Below are 17321 nucleotides of genomic sequence, written 5' to 3' on the forward strand. Positions count from 1 at the left end.
TTTAAACTCCATCTCACATGATAGCATTTGGTTAAAAGCTTTGTAGCTGTCTATAGAGATAACTCTGTATGCTGAAACTGTTCTGCAGGGAAGAGTTTTGAAGCTTGCTTCTGCTGCCAGGGGAGCTGTACAAAACATCACTTTTACAACCAATTACAATATTGAATTCCTGGAATTTTACATCCTGTTTTTTCAGTCTAAGTAGGTCTTTCCCTTATAATCCAGTTAGATTGGTATGAACAACCAAGAAAAGATCACTTTTGCTATTATTATGTCTGAGAAATTCCATGTGAGGCTGTGAATATGACTCATGGACTGACCACTTTTGGAGTTATTTTGTGAAACACAGATACAGTTTAGGGCCTGTCAGTTTACCGTGCTCTGCAGTGAATTACAATCTGCACCAAGTACACACGAATCAGTTGCACAGATGCTAGGGGAATGAGACAACTCAGGTTTCGTGTGCTCTCAAATTTGCAGCTAACAATTCAAGACAGTTTATATGGGCCCAACTCATCATTTGTCTATCAGTGACTTCACAGAAACATCCACCATTTTGCTGCAGTGCTGGTCAGTCATAATACCCATCTGGCAATCCATACAAAGAATTTTAAGAGGTAATCAACATGGTAAATGGAATCAATCACTTCATCCCTCATAGGAAAGCTCAGCCTATAAAAACAGTCATAGACTTGTTAGGTTAAAGACTGCAAAACTGGTATTAACACATTGCATTTGTACCTGTCCTCTTTCAAACTTGTTGAAGTTCATTTCAGATTTGCTGAGTTTTCTCTCTCCTGTGTCGCCCAGATCCCCATAGATATTTAGGAAAACATTAGCATCTGTCCCGGCGCCATAGATATCTCCAGTGAACACACTTATCTTGTATGTGTGAACTGCAGAAAGAAATGGAGATGTGATTACTGGACAGATGAATTATCAAGACCTTTCTTAGATACTGAGTTTACTTAAGAAAATGATCCCCAAACTTTCTGCTCATCACTAACTTTTTCGAGGTTTAAAATCCCATATGGCTTCTCCTTCTAGGTTTCTAGTAATGATCCAAAAGTTGGGGAATCACTGGGCTGGAATTTGCTGACTTTCCTTATTTCCATCTAATCAATGCCCGTGTAATGCTTTGATCACACAGTGCACAGCTAAAAATACAAAGAATCATTATGGTTATTACTGGATGCCATGTCGATAGAGCTGAGGGAACTCTGCACTTTTCATTCCGAGGCTCAAGGGACATAAATCTGAAAACAAGTGATTCACTGTTGTGAATTCTTAATATTCCATCTTCCATAAACAAACTCCCGGGATTCAGATGTGCAATTACTACCAGAGTTAATGGCTTGTATCTCTATATATTCCCCAAACAGAAGGAGAGAACAGGTTTCTGGGTCCTTTTGCTGAGAGAGTATTTAATTAAGCAAGTGGTGGAGCTATACTGTTGTAAGTACCCTTTCTTTTTATCTTGCTTAATGACGATCCAATAAAACCTCATCAAATCTTCAGTAAAGTGCTTTACTAAACCTGTGGAATACTCCTATTTGAATTTTGCTACTCTTTTCCTGATCACACATGGAAAACAAACAGTTACTGAAAGCATCCTCTCCAGGAAAACAATTAGGAACTGTACAAGTCCCTGATTACTCGGGTGGCATACGAGCCCTAGAGAATGCCTCCTTGCAAATCCCAGGGCAATACAACAGATGAAGAGACACAAGGTCTTAGCTAGGATTCTTCTTTGTACATTAACAGCACAAAAGAACATGTCTATATTGTCTTTTTCTTCTGTACCCATTTTCCCCTGTAAAACCGGGCCTATTCTGCTTCAGACTCCATGGAAGATTTCCATCAATTTCTGTAAGAAGTGGATCATGATTGCTCACCAGGTTAGGTGCAATGCCAGGTTTTCTGGTTTGCCTCTTCACATGGTGTCCTACAGACTTACAGCTTTGAATTTGAGAGACAACTACTACATTAGTAATGAAGGAAGTAACACATGTAGTCTAATTAGCAAGTGCAATTAGCCACTTAACAATGTTAATTTCTTTGGGTTTTGCTTGCCAGTTCTAGAGACCTGCAGGAGTGAAATGCAGTCTACTATGTAAAACTTGATCCTCGGAATACCACAAGCTGATTTTCTGTTGCTGTCATTTACACTGTGTCAGTGTTCGAGATGTATGAGGACTCACAGAGATGCAGAAGATATAATTCCTGCCCCAGATATTTTATATCTAAAGCAGAAGATCACAAACCTAGCCCTAGCTCCCAGCCAAAAGAAACCTTCAATTTTCCAGAAGATCCATTCCGCAGATTGTAAAATGTGCTCTAAGGTTTTGCCTTTAGAAGATAAAAATGAGTCACCCAGGTTAGTTAAGACATGGTAACTAGTGTAAGGTAAAACAACAGAAGTTAATAAGAAAATGTTACACAGATGGCTATCAGTCACCCAGCTTATTAATGGATATCAAAATGCAAACGGAAAAAAAAAATCCATGGAAAAAAAATCTCCCATGAACTATCACACAGTTCCCAACAGGAGGAAAGAGCACACCTTCCTCTTCTAAGAACAGAGTGCAGAAGGTACAGCATTCCTTACAGCAAGGCAGCTCTTGCCCTGGCAGTGGAAAACACGTATAATCTGTATAAATTCCACCCTGACAATGGTGCACCATAAATGTAAATCAGACTCTGAGAGAAATGAAACAGGGAGAGAAATCAATTTCTCTGTTAAATCATCTTGTTGCCAGATGCAAGAACCAAGAATGAAAGGCAGATCCTAGAAGAAAGAGTTAGGAACATAAGACATAGAGAGAAGAAACCAGTTTAGGATGAAACCAGTTAGTATTGAGTTGCTGCAGCTACCAGGAGAACCCATTACTGAACGTGAACACTTTATAAGACGAGTTTAAAACTGCATAAAAATTTTTTCTACTCCCCAGAGGTGCTTTGGTGAGGCAAGGCTGACTGCCTAGAGCCACATTTTTAAAGGGTGTCCATATCTACCTGAAGACCAGCAGGAAAAATAACATTGGGAGGAAGGAGGAGCACAAATCAAATTGGTGGAGTGGAAGAGAAAGGAGCAGAGTGCACAGAACAGGTGATGCTGGGTAAATTGGTAAAGATATTTAGAGAGCCTGGAAGACAATGACAAGTTAGAGGAAATTTGTTAGGCATCAGAAGAGACGTGCAAGCTATGCCTGTGTAAATCGGTCTGTGACAGGTTTATAAATGCCCTACAGGAAAATAATGTTATTATTAAATAGAAGTGCTTCAGGTAGAAGAGAAGCTGGAGAATAGGAAGGGAAAGACATGTGAACAGTCATACCAGTGTTGCATGTGCCTGAACCACACATCCATGTGTTTTCTTCCAAAAAATCAGATTAACAGATCCCCACCCACTGCTAGGATTACATTACCTTCTAATGGGTCTTCAACTTCTTCCTCTATCTGCTTGAGTGTCCCATCCTTCATGAGTTTTTCAGTAAAGACATCAGACGGTACCAGTTCTCTGATGATCTCGCCGTCATCTTCGGACTTTGCAAGCCATCTTTCACATGGAAATGTGACAGTTTCTGAGCCCTGAAGTAAACATGACAGAGATAATATCTTCAAAACAGAGCGAACGTGTGTTAGCATTTCCCTGTTGAAAATACTCTGACATGCAAGCAGGTATTTCAACTCATGTATGTATGCATGTACATGCAGATGCAGACTTGAAATACTATACAGAAATATAGGTCCTCCAGAAAGAGGACATCTGAGGACTCTGAGGACCACTGAACATGTAGCCAAGTGTTCTCAATTGCTGTATGAGACAGGCTGTACAATCCAGTACATCTTTGTCCTTTCCAGTTTTTGATCTTGCAAATTCTTAATCAGGACTGCACCCTTCCCACTGAAGCCATGTTTTACTGAGACACTACAATCCCTCTTCAATCCTTATTCAGGCAGCATTCCCTTTGAAGTCAGAATGTGTTTTTTTCTGAGTCAATACTTCAAGATTTGCCCCATAAGTCTCTGACTCAAGCTGGTTTCCAGGCAATTCCCATGCATGCATTAAGAGGAGAAAAATAGTGATTTAATTTTTGATCTTTTGTTTTGACTTCACTGTGGTGGAAACAAATATGATTTCTATCATCAAACAAACAAAGGCAATAGAACATGTGTTTTCCACTTGGTAAACAAAATCAATCCCAGACTGCTCGTTAAGAACAGACTCCTTTAAGGGCTCCAAGATGGTAAGACGCAGGCGGCTTTCTGTGTGCTGGGCACCCCAGGCCATGTCTCCATAAGGAAAGGAGTATGAACCATCATGCAACTTGCAGAGCCCACAAGTCTGAACAGGAGAAGAAAAATGTAGTTTTAATCTCACAGTAACTAAATGTCCTGATTTTGTTAAAAAAAAGAAGACTAGTTCTCTTTCTGTGATTTTTACTTTCAGCTAAGTTCTTCTAAGTACCTTCTGAGTAACTGCGCTTTTCTGAATTTAGCTACATGTTCGTCAGACACTGTGCTCTGAAACAGTTAAGTGCGACCAATGGAATGCAGAAGAAGCCCCATGTTTAGATTTATTGCTGTGACAGCCAAGAAGACTGATAAAATTCCACACATCCCACAATTGAGGTGGGCATGCTTGCAAGGAGAGGCAGACAGAACAGGTGACTAAAACTGACCAACCAAGTATTCCATTCCATATGCATCGTACACCCTATAAAGGAGGGAGATCACGAGGGTCTCGCTTTTTTCAACCATGGCCAGTATTTAAACAGGACCCTGCCACCCGTGCCTGGGACAAAACCTGAGGCCCTGCATCCCTGAATCCAGTCCTGGTTTGCTGTGAAGTCCCACCCAGGACTTCTGGGTGCCTGCCCTGCAGCTGCTGGTTAAACACTGCTCTACCCTGGGACATTCAAGACTGGTTTTGTATATTTTGTATGTTTTCTTTATTTATTAGTAGGATTAGTAAAGCCTTTAAAACTTTTTCCAACCCTGCAAGTCTAAACTTCTCTTCCTTCCTCCTTATCCTTCTTATAATTTTTTCCTGTCTAAGGAGAGGGAAGGCGAAGTCGAGGGGGTAACAGAGAGCGTCGGCCATGGTTTACTGTCATGTTGCTGTTAAAACCTGACAGATCCCATCCTTAATGAAAACATCACCATTTCTCTTCTGAGTAGCAGAAAGCATTTCTGCTTTTTGCAGTACTCTGAGTGCTGTTTCACGTATAGCATACATATGAATATTGTCCACCTAAATTACTTTCACATCATTATTTTTCAAGCCAACACAGCATTCTTCCTTCACTCTTTTTACTATATAAACACAAAAATAATCAATACATAGTAAAATAAGGGAATAGCTCTCACTGTAGTAATATTGAATATTGTTATGGCTGTGTACTATTGCACTGCCTCAAGCTGCTGTATCCTGCCCTGCTGAGCACGGTCAGCGGGGAGGAGAAGATCGTGCACCTGAGATCACAGGCACATTCTGGTCACTGCTACCTGGTATGAACACGTCACCATGGCCCCGTGCACAGATCCCAGACACGCTGATCTGCAGGGGATGGACCCCTCCAAGGCACTTGAGTCTGCAGCAGAACCATCCTTTGAACCTGCACAGCCCAAACCTCAATATGACACCCTTTCTCCTCTCTGCTGCTCCCTGGGCTGCTGCTGCTTAACCCCAGGCTTGCAACATTTAACTTCCTGAGCCTGTTTGGAGCAGGACACGTACAAAATAGTGTCAAAACAAACAAACAAACAAACAAACAAACAAACAAACACTGGGAGCAATTTTGGATTATTTCAAATATTTTACTTTCAATAATTATTTGTGCTGTGCAAGCAAAACACAGCACTTAATGACTGCCCATACCACTGCCTCTTCATTTCTACACTGACTGTCTGACCACATAACCTGTATTATTTCACTCTATGCTGAGCCGAGGAACAGTACGTATCTCCCTGGGAAGAAAGGGCTTTCAAGAACAATGCTCCAGTGCCAAAACTATCTCCTTTCCAGAGGGATTCCCACTGCAGTCATGTCTCTTGTAGAAGGTTTTAATTGCTCCTAAACATTCATAATGTTGGCTGTGTGTGTCATTGATACGAACACAGTCTGTTTGGTGATAGGATATCTAGGGACTTGAGTGCCTGCACAGTGGGGCAGAATGTGCAGTTACCGCAAGAGTTAATTGTATCATTATTGTTAATCAACATGTCACTGCCACAGATTTCATTGGAGTTTCCTTGTTAGTGATTGCATTAATATTTAAGTGACGTAAAGTGCACTGTTTCATGTCACCCATGGTAAAAATCCCTTGCAGCTCTGAACAGAATTTATTTCACTAGAGCCTGAGCATGGTCCTGAGCTAGAGGCAGGGTATGATAGTGTGCTAAAAGTCAGTGCTCTGCCTTTCTCCAAGTTGTAACAAATGAAATACAATTATCAGACATAATTGGCATGCCAAGACAGTGCTTTATTGGCATGCAACAATACTAGTTTCCTATCTAAGTGCTTCCAATTTAATCTGAAAAGTTACTGACCCCATTTTTCTTTTGCAGTGTTACAGATACATCTAGACACATCTTAGCAGTCTAATCAGGTAGCACAGCTTTTAGAAGCGCTGGCAGCATATTGCTATCCTGTGGCATGTCATAATATCCTGCGGCTGATCAGTGGCATCACGCAGTGCTCTGCTTTCTTCTTTTTTTCTTTTCCATGCCATAATCAAAAGATCAGCAGAATTGTAAATCTCTCCGGTTTTAAGTTGTTCATGGTTATCCTCCCTTCCTCCACCTTTCCAGGTTTCTCACCATCTGCCCTTCAAACACGCAGAGGCGCACAGCCCAAAGTCCCTTTCTGGGCTAGTGAAAAATCACCAAACATAGAATCATAGAGTCATTTTGACTAAGAAGACCTTTAAGATCATTGAGTCCAACAGTTAACAATACCAAGATCCAACCTCTAGTCCATGTCCCTGAGAACCTCATCTCTGTGTATTTTCAACCCCTCCAGGGACGGTGACTCCACCACTGCCCTGGGCAGCCTGTTCCAATGCCCAACAGCCCTTTGGGGAAGAAATTGTTCCCCAGATCCAACCTCAACCTCCCCTGGCGCAACTTGAGGCCGTTTCTTTGTGTCCCTGTCTCCCCTCAGCTCCTGTTCTCCAGCTGAACCCCCCAGGTCCCTCAGCCGCTCCCATCACACTTGTGCTCCAGTCCCTTCCCCAGCTCTGAACTTCTTCTCTGAACTTGCATCAGTGAGCTCTTGGGAGCTTCCCAAAGCACTCGTTCACCCATAGGTGTACAAAAAGGCAGCCCAGAAATCTCTTTTCTCCTGATCTCCATAACTTTGCACTTCCCCAGCCTATGACCAAGAACAATAACTCCAAAACCAATGTTATCCCATTTTTTAACCTAATGAAGTTGTGCAAGGGAAGGGTTTGTCTATATACAGCTTATAGAGGAGGATAAAGACTTGGGCATGATATGAAAGGTTTGAGCTAGAACTTTGATTTAATCATGAGGCAAAGAGAAATTTTGAAGGAGGAAACAAGATGGTAAGTATGTACCCCATGATGGAGCAAACCATGTTTACACTAACACTTGATAAAAGACACCTCAGGAGGGGTCAGACCCTAGCAAAGAAGTAGAGATGCAAGCTGATATCTCTTCGGAATAAGGGAAGAAAGCACAAGACAGGGAACAGAGCCCATGTGTTCCCAAACACAGCTACTGCTCCAATTCTGAACCCGTCCTGAAGAGGTGATTTTCTTCTGAACTTCTCTGCAGCCAGACTCATTCCTGTTCCTATGGCCCACATTTGAAAGCAGGGCCAAGGAATAGTCTCTTATGTGGGCAAGATCAAACTGACCAACCTGATTGCACTGCCTTGATCCTGTTGACATGAGCAACTAAAAGTCCCAGGACTTAACCTGTTTTTTTTTATATGAGTGATTCAGGGACTTGTACTGATGGGCATTTTACTTGTCTTAGTTGTACTGACTCCCTGCATTTATTCTTTCAGAATTAAAGAACTGATTAAATTATTTCCTGTCCATGTTTAAGAACAATATTTTTTTATTTTAAAATTGTACATCCACTTCCCACTTCCTTCTCTGTAATTTCTTGAAACAAAAGTACGCATGGAAATATGAAGTTTTGGCCTCTCCTGTTACCCAAACCCACCATTATCAAAGTTAGTCTTGGGCACTCCGGGATGTCCAGTGACAGTAGCGCAGCACAGGGACATCTCAGCCCTGTAATTCTTTAGCTGCATTTGCACAGCAATGGGCACAAACTCAGGAATCTCCCCTCTCAGTCCAGCAAGCATGTCATGATAACATTGCTTCCAAACCCACCAAGCAGGTCACTCCTTCACACAACAGATAAAGAGCAGTGATGGCCTCCAAAAGGTTAAGGAGCAACATCTCTGATTTGCTGCCATCCACTGTCTGGAGGAAATGACTCTATTCGAGTCAAAAGGTACAATAAGAACAACACTTTTTAAGAGTCAATGATTGCAGAGTCTCATAATCAACATTTGAATAATAAAACACGGTGATACACGTTTGTTGTCCCCAGATCCCCAAGCTCTAGCAAGTTCATTAGTGTGCATTGCTCTTTAGGGAGTAGTTTTTCACTGTTAATCATGCTTTGTATAGAGAAGATGCGCTTTGGGAAATGGAAACGGCTGCTAATGGAAACCTATTCCAGAGTGCTGGCACAAACAGCCTACCTTTCCATTCGGCAACAGTCTACGGATTGCCACACGGTCCAAATGCCACCCAGAGTTCAGTCCTCCACCCGTGTGTCCTATGCGAATCTTTTCAATTATGTCACCAACATCCTCCAGCTATAGAAAAAACAAACAAACAAGTAAACAAAAAATGGGGGGAAAAAAAAAGAAAGAAAAAAAGGAAAAAAAACTATTATGGCATGACATGAAGAACAGGTGACTTCTGAGACATGACTTCTTCAGCTTATTTCCATATTTTTCCAGTCTATATGAAAACCCAGGTGAGCAAATACTGACTTTGACACCAACTAGGCTCTAACTTGTGTTTTATCTAAAGGGTTTCCCTGAACTTCTGTTCCAAAAATGGAGATAATCTTGCTCTACACAACTTACCCATCGTATGAAGTAGGTTTGGTTGCACAGCAGCAATTTTGCATCTGAGGTTTCTCTGTACAAGTGGGAATGAAGGTATTATTTTAGAAATTGCACTGCTGCTGCATCCTAAATTGTTCCTTTTCTACCCTTTTCCTTTTTAAACACTTATGTGCACTCTTATAACACCGGAAGTATAGCTTTGAGGTTAAAGTAGGATATTAATGGCTTGTCATTTTGTATTATCTCTTTCTGGTTCTGTCAGAGCATCTCTATGCCACTTTGAGCAATTCAACAGGATCACTATCTAATAAAACGACTGCTGGTTCTAAATGTCTCACAAATTACTTGAATACTTTGGTACTAGTTAATTACTTTTAAGCCACCTCCCTTCCAAAGGCTTGAACAGGAAAAATTATAATCACTCCTAAGCAACAGCTCTTTGTTATTTCAGTGAAAACTGGTGTATAGTCGGCCTTTAAAAATGGCCAAGGCTGGCTGCAAAAATCCTTTGCACATAGGAAAAGTACACCAAGCTCCTGACTTCGAGTCACTGGAGACAACTCACTTCTCAAACACTGTCAGAATTGCACAATACTGAAGGAAATAAATACATCAGTAATTTTAGCAGACTCCTCCACTCGGTAAGACTGACTCCACTACTCGAGGAGTTCACACTCCAAACAAACTGGGTTTGAACTCACCAGACCTTCTGTGGCTTTACACAGCATAAGCCTCAGTTGCAAAATAATCAAATGATCCAAAGTCATGCATGCACAGAAGTATATACTAGAGGAAAATTGTTTATTTCTCCTTTGTCCTGTCCAAATACTCATCTTTCGATGAGGCTGTAATCAATACATAGCAATGAGTTGAGTCTTAACCAGTAAAAATTAATGTTAAAGGAGAAGTATTCTTTGCTGCTAAAAAAATCTTTCCAGCAAATCATCACTTAGAAGCATAGCTGAGCCCAGACTCTGATACTTTTTGCCTTTTTTGCAAGATACAAAATGGTAGAAGTGGTTAAACAAATAAACAAACAAACAAACAAAAACCACTAAAACAAATGGGATACTCTCAGTTTGTTTTTCCTGAGATGTCCAAATTGTTTTTAAGGTCTGTTGAACTCCAATTATGGCTCTACAGAAGCAGATGAAACAGGGATATATTTTGCTTCATCCCCATCTCCTGCAGCAAGAGGAACTGGTGAAGAGAGAATGAAGTTTGGAGACAGTTTAATATGGTGTTATAAATCTGAAGCACAAACTGTATTTTCACTCACTTCATCTAAGAAAAGTATTGGTGTTTCACATCCTACCAAACCTAAAATTACTCTCATGGGAAAAAAAAAGAAATAACAATAACACTCAGTTTAAGATTAATACTTACGGATTAGTGCAACACCTATTATGAAAAACTGTGTGGAAACTCCACCAAAATAAGTCTTATTCTTTGTTTTTAAGGAATCACACGGGATTTATGTTATGATTCGTGCCATATAACAACAATGTGGGCTGGAAGCATTTTAACTTCTTGAAAAGTTTGGTTTAAGATTTGTCTTTGATTATTTTGCAAAAGCAAACCACATTCAAAACACAGAGATTTTGTGTGGTCTTCCAGTGTTGGTGTTGCATCCAGGGAGGGAAGGTGAGGACATGACGGAGTACCAAAAGGACAGGTAAGATTAGGACTGCCAATATTTTTTCCTCTCACAAATTCTCAGCAATAACGATATATTATGAATATGAATTGCTGAATACTGCAGATGTAAATGAGCTCACTCATTTGTGTTCACTGGTTTAGTATTTGCATACAGTTGTGCAAGCCCTTCAGGAAATACTTGATAAGGTCTTTTAAAAGGTAGCCTCAGGTATTAAAAAATCACAGTGTCTACAGCAAAGTAGCAATCTCTCTGTCTGAGGCTACAGAAAAACAGAGCATTGTGCTTAGGTTGCCATAAAGTTAGGAAAAATGAAAGGAGCATCCACCCCAAATGAAGTGCTACATAAGCAGTGAGGACCAGGGACCAGATTCCTCAACAGAAGCTGCTGAAACAGGAATGTTAAATGATGCGTAGGGACCTTATACACAAGGCAGGTAGTTTCAGAGATACTGAAAGTGTTTGGTTCCTGTTATCTTTCAAAGTATTGTAAACTGCAAGAGAAAACAAGTAAGAGTGATAAGGAGAGGTACACATATTAGATCTGGCATGCGTGGAGACTGCTAACCCCTCTTTACCAAGTATGGTTTAGGAAATCGAAGATGTAAAGACCTTCAAAAATGGCTCTCCACTTCATTTGGAAGAGCAAACGTCCTTCCATACCTGTGCATTGGTACATCTCAGCTCCGTGATAAAACTGAACCAACCTTTACTTACAAGGCTTAACATGGGATTAGGTGACAGGGACACTGCATGTTGGTACCTTTGAGTTGCTACTAAATGAAAGTCAGAGAGAAAAGATTCGTTCCAATTTGTTGCAGAACAGAATTTTGAACCCACATTCTTCAAGTAGAAGAGCTGAATAGCTTTTCCTAAAAGAGGAAAAGTTCCTGCTTCACTCCATTTTCTCTTCTTAATCCCCTTAGGGCAACCTAAAATGGGAATGAGCATCTTTGATCTTACCTCCACAATGAACTGGTTCACCGAGTTCCTTTCAAAATACATCCTTTGCTCTCTCTTGTTGAGGCAGAGGGATTTCTGCTGAGTGCAGATCCCGTCACTTCCATAGAGAACAATGAAGACATCTGCATCCGTGCCAGCTCCGAAGATGTCACTGGTGTAGACCGTGATCTCATAGGGAACAACTGGTTTAGGAAACGGCAGAAAATGTAAACAAACCAACAAAAGTTAGTAAGCAGTATATCAATGTTCCCAATAACATTTTAATGAAATAAAATGTGGATTAGAAAACTCAAGAGTCAAAGAGGACAGGATAGGAATCACCCACTTGTGGTCATTTACTTATCAAGCTGGTCAGTACTATGAGAATCCAGAGAAATTCTCTTTAGTCCTATAAGGCAAACTGATCTTGATGCAAGTTCATTTACTGAGATTTTGAGGTTAATCACATGATCAGAAAACACTCAGTATACTTATACCTGCCACCTAATGTTACTGAAACAGGATTTACTTCAACAGCTCAAGTCTTAAAGCAAAACACAAATTCACAGATTTTGGAGCAACGAGGGAGATGGATGATGTTAATACAGCTGGAGGTAGTATATAAATATTCAAGATATCCTTATTAATAAAAGCTGTCCTATTATTTTCATTACTAAACAAGTGACAAAAATCAATCATAAGGAGAAGAAATAAAACACACTGATGACCACACTGATCCAGTTTTCTCTTAGTTCTACCCTCTCCTTAACACCAAAACAGGTTAAATTACTACCAGATCAATGGTGTATGCAGAACAGTAAGGATCAAGCCCCTAAACACTTCCTGTTCCCTGGGTTTCTCCACAATGCCCCATGACCTCCAAATCTGATATGTCCTTTTCTCCTTTTCTGTTTCACAGCTTCTTAGTCCTGAGTCCTGCTGGAGTATGGCTCAGACTTGATTAGGAACAAGACTGACCCAGGAATAAGACTGGGGCTCTGTTCCTGGCTCTGCTGTGAATTTGCTGAATATCCTTAGTCAAGTCACTTTCTACCTCAGTTTTCACGTTGAGATGTGTTTCGTTCATAGAGACCTGTGTCCAGATGCCCGCACGTCAAATAGATGTGTACATCTCCAGGTGTAATCACTGAAGTCAGCGGAGTTTGGAGAAGAAGCCAGACAAGCAAATGCAAACATCTTCCTCAGGGTCAGCTGAATCATTCTCCAAACCCACCGGCTGTGAATGACCATACATCTATGGATATTAATGGGAAATCAGACACTTCACTGTCACAAGGACATGTAGATTCAGGTGTGCCACCTGGCAAACTGAATCCTGTCCCTATCTCTTTTGAGTCCTTCCTGATATGGACGAAAAATGCCAGTTAAGACTTGGGCACAACCGATTATCTGCAGGGATTTCTCCTGCCACAAGCAGACACAATTCTTGTAGTCCACATCATTACCCATAAGCATTGATTCTGACACCCAGCCCTATCACCTGGCCATCCCTCTCCCATATACCACCGTTCACCATCACTCTTTACAATCTTCTCAGCTGCTTGTCATCTGCATCCTCCTACACCACACTGAATCCAGTCATCTTTGCTAATTACACTACAGCATTTTGTGCTGTATTTCAGACTCAGCATCTCTGCTAGGATAGAGAGAAGGTTTCTGGCACTATATCTGTTACTGCTGGAGTAACTCTGATTATGCATATCGGAGACTAATCATTCATTAAAAACCCGGGCTCTCTAAATATGGCTCTCAGGAGAATGGAGATGAGAAGTTTTCTTCTATAGAGAGTCAGCCTAGAGGTACTTAATATTCTCTCTGCCCAACTCTAGTGAAGTCTGCACTGCTGTGCTGCAGGTAAACTGGAATATTTTCTCCAGTATGTTGGTGGGGTGGAGCGTGGAAAATCCCAGAGACCAAAAATCAGAGGCTATGCATTATGAATAAAAAATGATCCTCTCTGTTAAAGTCTGTTGCGCTTGCTCTAGTTGCTTGAAATATTAACGTTAGCTGAGAACTGAATCAGCAAAGCAGCAGCGTAACAAGGTCACTAGCAGCACAACTTTCAGCTGTCAGGCTCCCATTTCATTTACATGGCACTTCTAAAGTTGTATCCCCACAGGCGTGATTTTAATTGGACTGCCGATGACATGTTTTCATCGCTTGTTCTGCATGAAACAATTCTGGCACAAGTCATCATAAAACAAGTCAAACCATTTTAGTTACCTCTGGCAAACTGAAACCCCCAGGTTAATAGTTCGGAACCCAAAATGCAAGTAAACAGCACAGTGGGAATGGTTTAAATGGTGAAAAACCCCAAGCTGACACTGAGCTTGGTGCAGCCTTTTACCAGAGAGGCCTGATGGTTTTCAAAGGTTGTACGTGAACTGCTGATGAATGCATGGTATGTCAGAAACTCTTGCATCATTGTAATATTAATAATATAATATTAATAGATTCTATGGTCAACATCTACATCAAAATGTATAACGACTGGAATAACATGGAAAAACCTGATCAGAAGCACATTAAAAGTCTCTGTGTTATATTCACTTCTATGAACATATTCCCTACATCCATCTACCCATTTATATTTTCACACACAAAGACCATTGTCTTCCAGTTGACTGACAAAAGTGAAGAAGGGAGAAAGGAGTATCCATTCTTCTGTTCCAGACAGTTTAAGTAAAGAAAATAAGACATAAGAAAATACTGTTGGGTCAAAGCACGGTGTTGGTGGTTCCTCAGAAAAGGAAGGTGACTTTAGCTTACAGACTGCAGGACATGAGGATCTGGATGTTGGAGGGTCAGCCAGGCAAGTGTGAAGGAGACTTTCAACATAATTCACAATGTTGGCAGTAAAAAAGAAGGAGCTGATAGTCTTCTGTGTGGTTGTTCTCACAACTAATTATAAAGAAAGAAACTGAGGCAGAAGAAAAGAGACTGCCCAACTCTAACTTTTGATGTCTAAATAAGGAACTGCAGGAGGTAAGACTTTCGATGACATCAAGGCATGCGATGGTGGGATGCAGTGAGATAGGAGACATCTTTGATATAAAAAACTAATCACTTGTCCAGAGTGACACAAGAAGAACCTGGCAGGGAATGGGGTTGAAATCACCGCTCAGATCCCAGGCCTGATATATCACCATCGTGAAATCCAACCTAATGAAGGGAAAAGGCAATTCCGATAGTCCCCTGAAGGCGGAACAGGAAATATTTGTCAACAACCTGCACTCGAGGCAGATTAGTGAGGGACAAGTCAAACACAGCTCCAGAGCTGTGAGTTCCCTGCATACAGTCAAGGATGCACATGAGAAAAAGGGGGAGAAAAGGGCTACAGAATAAGCAAAATAATGTTTCCAGTAATTTTTTCAAGAAAGTTGTGTTATCTGATTCTTGATATTCTGGGGACAGGAGAGGAATTTGCCTCAACGAAAGTCTTTAAGGTGTCATATCAGACTGGAAAATTATCAGCTAAACTCTCAGAAGGGGCTTCTAAAAGGCTCTGGGTTTACCCAAAACTTTAATTTGGAAGGGAGTGAAGACTAAGAACAAAATGGAGAACACTAGAAGAGGCAGAACGGCGCAACTCTATCAGAAAAGCACCACAGCGAAGAAACACGGGAAGAGGGTCTTTCAGCAAGACAGGGGTGTGCAATGCCAAAGGCACTGGGGGAACCAAGGCTTGGAAGCAAGACCAAAGTGTGTCTGCCTTGACAACAGAAACAGGAATGTCAGAATTGAACAAGATCAAAGAGAAACTGGAGGCAAGGAAGAAAGCTTGGAATAGGCTGAGTACTTGGAGATGAAAGGCAAGAGGGAGCAAGAAGACAATAATACACAGCCACATGGCTTCTAATGACTTTCTGACTTGACAAATGCAGGAAATATTAGTCTAGAGCACCCAGAGGAAACGTTTTGTAGTAATTGGAATAGTTGACATGTGATATATTTATAAATTTTTCAAAGCCAATTCAAAGGAGAGGCCAAGCCTATAAAACTGCATGAGCTAGTGACATTTTATCTTCTGTAATGATGAGTGTGTCCTGGGGAAACAGCATTCTGCTCACATGGGATATATTCTGTTGTCTGTAGTTCTGCAGGGAAGATAATTCTCTCAATGGCTCCATCATCCTCTGATTTATCCAGCCAACGGCCACAAGGGAATTTGAGGCACCGTCCCAGTGATGGGGCATCAATCTCCACCCATTCCAGAAACCAGCCTGTTGAATTACCTGTGGTCAGAGAGATACAGTGAATAACCCAAAAAGCCTTTGCAGACAACAGCAAATGAATCATTGCATTCCAGATCCCTGAGAAACAAATTTTCCTCTCTTTTGCCAATAAGAAAATACAACAGAAATGACGAAGATCATTGGAAACGACTGTCCAGGGTGAGCTAATATACATTTCTATATGTGGCAGGTTAAATGTGTACATGTGGAAGTGTTGATTACTCCATTGCTTGGACTATTTTGCCTTTGTAATAAGATAGATGAGTTATCAACAAACATATCCCTCGGTGCCCCATGGGGAAAGTATTCAGATGTCTTTCCATTGTTTCCCCGGTTTTAAGCAGAGACGCCTTTACGTCTAAGAAACAGCTAGGACTTGAGGATGAAAACAACAAAAATATTGATAAAGAAATAGGGCAAGTCTATAGGTGCCATGCATGGCAATAAAAAATATGAGGTTTAGTGATGTACGGGAAATCTCTCTAAAGACATGGCTGCAAAACTAAAGAGCCTCTTGCGGAGAGAGATGTTGCAAAGCTACCTGCAAGTTGCCACCACCGGTGCTCTTATTGCCATAGCCATGAAAATGTTTTTTCAACAACAAATATAGTAGCAGAAACAACCAAAGTGGCAGTAAAATCTGTCGCCAAAAGGTAAATTACCTTTGGGGTCCTGAAGGCAGGTTATTTTACACAGCAGTATGCCTAATGCACTAGAAATACTGCATTACAAAGCAGATCATCTTACCTTTATTGTCATGGCCTATCTTGATTTTTTTCAGGTCTCCAATGTCCACAGATTCCACTGTAAACTCATCTACCTTCCCACGCTCAAATTTGTTCTTGTTAATCTTTGAGGCCTTTAGGCTGACTATGCCTGTTGTGGTGATGCAAAAGGACATTGTTCAGCATGTGAAACAAATCCTCTGGGAATGTCATCAGGGGAACAGGGGAAGCGGTTAAAACATGAAAAACAGCTTTTCATCTGTAGATCTGGGCTTTCTCCCTCAGTCCCTCTGAACCAAATCTGCATTGACACCCAAAAATATACATCGTTCCTTCCCTGAGTGATCCCCTGGCAGTACCACAGCGATGATGCTGTTGTGCTGGGTTCACAGATAAAGAAATTGGTGCTACCCACCGGTTCCCTGTCACTCCCACAGCCACCCGAGTCACTGCACACACAGCTCAGCTGCTTCCAAGAGGATTTGCTCATCAGCTGATTAAATACTCCTGGGCCACTCAAAGAGGCAGAGGAGACCTGGATTTCGGGAGTATGCTGATTCATTGCTGAGAAAAGTAAATAATTCACTGCATTCACTGCTCGGCAATGCAGTCCCAGT

At 41.2% G+C, this 17321-nt stretch overlaps 1 protein-coding gene across 1 annotated transcript in view; it reads right to left on the bottom strand.

Annotated features, from left to right (window-relative positions):
- LOXHD1 (lipoxygenase homology PLAT domains 1) overlaps positions 1–17321 on the bottom strand; it is a 154923-nt gene that overhangs the window by 52886 nt on the left and 84716 nt on the right. The window contains exons 24-29 of the mRNA XM_071802711.1: positions 16727–16855; positions 15815–15979; positions 11745–11926; positions 8750–8866; positions 3429–3591; positions 742–896 (exon numbers count right to left, since the gene is read on the bottom strand). Of these exons, the coding sequence (XP_071658812.1) occupies positions 742–896; positions 3429–3591; positions 8750–8866; positions 11745–11926; positions 15815–15979; positions 16727–16855 (911 nt within the window). The remainder of the gene's footprint in view (positions 1–741; positions 897–3428; positions 3592–8749; positions 8867–11744; positions 11927–15814; positions 15980–16726; positions 16856–17321) is intronic.

The sequence above is a fragment of the Patagioenas fasciata genome, chromosome Z (assembly GCF_037038585.1).
Source record: "Patagioenas fasciata isolate bPatFas1 chromosome Z, bPatFas1.hap1, whole genome shotgun sequence".
NCBI lineage: Eukaryota > Metazoa > Chordata > Aves > Columbiformes > Columbidae > Patagioenas > Patagioenas fasciata.